At 35.1% G+C, this 5,306-nt stretch overlaps 1 protein-coding gene across 1 annotated transcript in view; it reads right to left on the minus strand.

The window, feature by feature from the left end:
- Positions 1–1,645: 1,645 nt before the first annotated feature.
- Positions 1,646–5,306, minus strand: part of LOC104078469 (chromosome unknown open reading frame, human CXorf30) — a 21,205-nt gene continuing 17,544 nt past the window's right edge. The window contains exon 4 of the mRNA XM_009580115.1: positions 1,646–1,855. Coding sequence (XP_009578410.1) covers positions 1,646–1,855 — 210 coding nt within the window. The remainder of the gene's footprint in view (positions 1,856–5,306) is intronic.

Here is a 5,306-nt window from a genome sequence, read left to right on the forward strand (position 1 = left end):
GCAAAACTTAAAAAAAGCAAAACAAGGAAAACAAAGCTTTTAGAAAGAAACTTTGTCACTGAAATGTTTCCTGAACACCAATAATCATTTGTGAAACCACTGCATATTTCTGATCCATAAATTCTGATTTCTTACGGTCAGAGAAACACTTGCCTCATTTATGTATGCAGATAGAGCCTTCCTATGAAATTTAGCTGTATTTGTGGTCCCAGTAGCATTTAAGATAAATATTGCAATAGCTTCTTAACATCTTTTAGATACATACCAGATATCACTATTGACAGTATCTTTCCTGTGTTGTGTACTGAATTTGTAAGGCAGATTTTATTCTAGCTTCAGATTACCTGGTTTCTGACCAAAATGGGGCACACTGCATTTAAAAGGAGATATTAAACAGTGCCATTGCTGTTTTATGTGTTCCCAACATTTTCTGTAATAGCTTCTTTAAAACGAGTGGCATAAACAAAATCCTCAAGCACATTGCGGTAAAATGGTTTTATTGGTGCTCTTTTACGCTGACCTACATAGGTTGTTCTCACGCTCCCCATTCCTGAGCAATGATGCTCATTCTGTATTTGTGCCAAGAAAGCACTTAATCTGTGCCAAGCAATTTTTTTTGTTAAAGTACATTCCGCCATCAAAATAAAGGCACAAATATAATTTACATTCTATTAGTAAAATCAGGAAAAACAATCTCAATGAAGAAAGAAGGCAGGAGTACCCATCCAGTGATCTTACAAGGCATGTCTGCATAGATTCGATTTTCCACATTACATCAAGAGCAAAGAAAGCCTGACAACCCGTCTAAAGTCACCTGCAGATGGGAAGAATGGAAATGGAACCACAATATGAATGGCACCTCTGGTTTGTTTATTTTAGAAAAAAAAGTAAAATCTGGCTCCATTCCTCACTGACTTTTCACAGCCTTCTATATTTCAATACTCTAAAGCACTCTCTAAAATTTACTTAACACAAAAATACGGAGGGAGGACATTTTATTTTCATTCTATGTTATGTATAATTATCTAAGGTTTTGAAGTTTTATGGGATTAATAAATCACAATTCTTATTTTGGACAAAGCAAAGATGTAGTAATTAATGAAATTTTCCAAAGCAAGAGAATCTGAAAGGCATTCAAGGTCTGGACATATGACATCTAAATGTGTTTCACCTTAGCAAAATACTGCAAACTTTGGGAAAGCATTTTATCATGAAAGAGAACAGGGATTGGTTTGCTTGCTTGGTTTGCATGGGTGTAGTATTTTGAACATCACACAGAATGTTCATTAAGGCTTCCTATTAAAGTCTTACCAAACTAATATCCCTTAGAAAGCAAAGCATTAGTTTGAATTCCCCAGTTTTCAAGTACCTTTTTTCAACTCCAACTTTTTCCTCGTTAGAACTTGCTGACATCTGTATGATACACATAAACTGTTAGGTAAACATCTAAAATCCCTCATAATAAGAGTATTATTAGAGCTCAGGCACTCTGAATCTTCCATATAAAGCATACAATCAATGCATATCATATCTGCTTTAAAAAAAAATCAAAAAACATATCCTCTTTTTATCTGCAGAATTTATTTGACTAACGTGTCTACCTCACATCCTCCCCCACCAAAAAAATAACTGCTCGTAACTTTCTCTATTTTGTCCTCAGGACCAAAGGTGCCCCCTTGATTGGTGAGGATACTCCAGTGGTTGTAAGTTTCAGATTTTCACTTAAAAAATTGCGCTGTCGAACTGTGGCTGATCTCATGTAACTGCTAGTAGAAACAACTTTTGCTGGCCTTGCAGGTGGTATGGTCTGTGGAGGCAGTCCATTGATTTCGTATGTCCACTGCATTGATTGTGTCTGCGAATAATGAACAGAGACATAGAAATAAAAAATAATCAGTGATCAAATACCTTGAAACTTTTTGACAGTGTTTACCATGCTACATTGATTTCAAAAGATATCCTTTTCTATGCAAGGTGCTGCAATAACACAGAATGAGAACTACACACCTGGAACACGGAGATCAGAAATCAGATTTAATGTTATGAATTCAGGACCAGGCATAACAAAGACAAGTAATTAAGCTTCCTAGCTCATCTAAAATTCCTTTTTTTATTTAGTAAACCCCATAGCTCTGTATGTTGTTCAAAGGTAACTATTCCATAGTACAATATAAATGCCTCAGATTTATCCTGTAGGATTTAATTTCAGCTCTGGTATTGGTAATAATAGATTATCAAATGGTGGATTTTTTTGCATTAAAATAATGAACAAAACTAAGAGGAAAGGACTCTGAGTATGCACAAGAGAATTGTAGCTTCATGTTGAAATCTCTAGTTTGAAGAATATTTATGTGAATTGAAAATGACAGTCTTCATTTGCTTTCTGTTTATAACTGGTCTCTAGGAATGGAGCATATGTTTCTATGTCATGTCTTGTAATGCTTGAGTACTTGATTCTTACTGAGTACGTGATTCTTATTCTTACTACACATGCCATCTATTTGTACTTAAGGATTATTATTTCTATGCATATTAAGGATATACTGCTGTCTATCTATCTCCCATGTTTCATTTTTGTCCTGAAGCAGAATTTTGGTTGTTAAAAACCCATGTGTAACTATTGCAGATCTTTCAGTCATTTTTCTTTCAAAATGTATCACTTTTTAATTCTTGAAAGCAGGTCTTTATTCCAAGTCTTCAGCATTTTCCTGTCATTATATCTAGGAAAAGGTCTATTCATGGGTCTTTAGTTTTCTATTCTCCTTTTACTTTAAAAAAAACAGAAGCAAACAACAGAAAAATTAAAAAACCCCGAAGATTTCAAATGATGTGTCATTATGTCCAGCTTTGTACTATGCAAAAGAAAGACAAAGCATTGCATTTCCACTTTAGGCATGCACTGTCATCTATTCCTTCGCACTCAGAGATTGAAAATCCCAGGTTGTATGTTTGGGGTTTTTTTTGCTTCCAAGGCAAAACTTGTAGGGAAGACTGAGTAAAAAATATGGTATGATGTAGGTCTATAAAAATATATTCATACAAGTGAAATTTCTTTTTTATACAGAACATAGAACATAGTGCATGTATATAGTACATATGTACATAGTATACGGTACACAGAACACACCAGAATCTATAACTTTGCAGCCTCAAAGCAGTGGAGTCACGTTATTTAAGTGATGTTTCCAAGTTCCCAAGATCTGCCTTTCCACATTTGGCACAGCCCTGCAATCACACAGCCATGCTGCTTGTGGCTCTAGCACAGGTTTGTTAGTGCTAGGCTTTTGCATCATGCTGCGTTAAACTACAGAGACGTGGCTTGTAGGATCACCTTTCTCTCCTGCTCCAAGTCATAGAGATTTATCATTCCAACAACAGTTGTGATTTATGTAATTCATCTCCCATTTAAAACTAACTTAATCCTTAGAACAATCATTTGTAGATATAACCATTACACCTAACACCAGTGTCATTTTTCATCCAAGGAAACAAAAGGTCAGAAAGACTGCACATACTCTCAAATCAATTTGGAAATCAGTGCAACAGTCAACCCCAAAGCTCAAGACTTTTTCCCTCAAGCACTTAGTTAACAGCGTGACTTCCAACATGACTGGCTTTGTGGCCCCTTTGCTCGTTCCAGTTTGAGAGCTCTGCTTCTGCTTTGCTGCTGGGCATGTCCGTACACCAAGCAGATTTGGCCTACAGAGAGGAGCAACAGTATCCATACAAATTGCGACAAATTTTCACATAGCATAAATGCCATCAACTATCTCCAGAGCATAATGTGTATATTTGTCTAGTTATTTATTGCATTCTGTCAATTAATTATGTTCTAGGTAAAGCACTACAAAGGCCATAGGGAAGAGCATTCAACCTTCTCCATCTCAAACTTTCTCTACAGCCATCCCATACTTATAACAACATACAGAAGAGAATAAAAAGGATGTTAAAGTGGCTCTCTGACTTTATTAAGTTTTGTTAACTATCGATTTTATATTTGCCACTGAAAAAGTTTGAATTGATGATGTTTACCTTTGTCAACTTTCACATGCTCCTTCCTATTGTTCTAATTGTTACCTTGTCATTGCTAAAGTATATTTAAGGAATATCATTGCAAGCAGTTTTGCATTCATGTTGCAGCTATTCAACAGGAGGAAGTTCCATTAAAGTGTAAACCCTTTGGAACAAGCTTTGTTCTCTGCTATGTACTTATACAACATTTACACTATTTCGCATATAGGCTGCATACACTTACAGCTCTTAAATGTCATCACCATATGAATCTCTAATTGTGGTGTTTCTTGTTAGACATATGGTTTTAACCAGTATTTTGGTACCTGAATATATATTTTTCTGTGCTAATGTTGAAAGAATTGGTGACTTTTTTGCTGTGTATTTTTAAAGAAACTTTTTTTAAAACCTCTACTTTAAAATTGGCAGCACTGATTTTATACAGTGTCTTCTGAATGAATTGCCTTATTCAAATAAGATTAGTAAGCATACGTTCTTAATAGATATTTCACCATGCATGCATAATTTTTTAAACTTTCATTATTATTCTGCTAAAATCCAAATCTAATTTAAATTGAATATTATTCTTGTGTAAAACAGGCAGACTAACTCATCTTTATTCTCAACCTTTTTTAATACTGTGAAATGATCTAGTAACTCCACTGCCTGTAAAGATAAAATCCAGCAAAAGCAGGTGCGACACGGACCAACATCAGTATCTTATGTCCAAAGATAAAGTTGTCATTTAAGAAAAGTATATCGCTCTCCAAAGTTAGCTAGTTGTTTTATTAGGTTCAGTACAAGATGAAATGCTTTATCTTTCTTTAGTGTGCCAGATGAACAATTTAGTTTAAAGAAAATTTCACCTCAGGGTCATATTCACTGCATGCAAGTCTCATTGATCACTTCAAGGTCAGAGAAAAGATCTGATAGGTATTTCAACCAATGATTTAAACTGAGTATCAAGTTACTAAAAAATCATTTCTCTCCATGAAATCCACACATATTGTAACTTTACTGTCTGTAGTGATCTTAACTGTTTGAAGTGGGATTTAAACAAAAGTGATGGGCTATGCCACCTCTCAACTTCATTTATCATCAGCATCAAGCAATTGATATAGCCTTCTGGGTAGTAATAACTTTTTGCTAATTTTCTCTTTGCTATACAAATATCCTAGATTGTATGTTCTGTGGAAAAAAAGTCTGTGGCTTGACTTGGTGAAAAAAGCCGCCTATTCTGTTGCTACTGTAGCCTGTGTCAGGTGTGGTTCTGTGGCAGGACAGATTGCTCTTTC

The sequence above is a fragment of the Fulmarus glacialis genome, unplaced genomic scaffold (assembly GCF_000690835.1).
Source record: "Fulmarus glacialis isolate BGI_N327 unplaced genomic scaffold, ASM69083v1 scaffold8236, whole genome shotgun sequence".
In the NCBI taxonomy this organism is placed as follows: Eukaryota; Metazoa; Chordata; class Aves; order Procellariiformes; family Procellariidae; genus Fulmarus; species Fulmarus glacialis.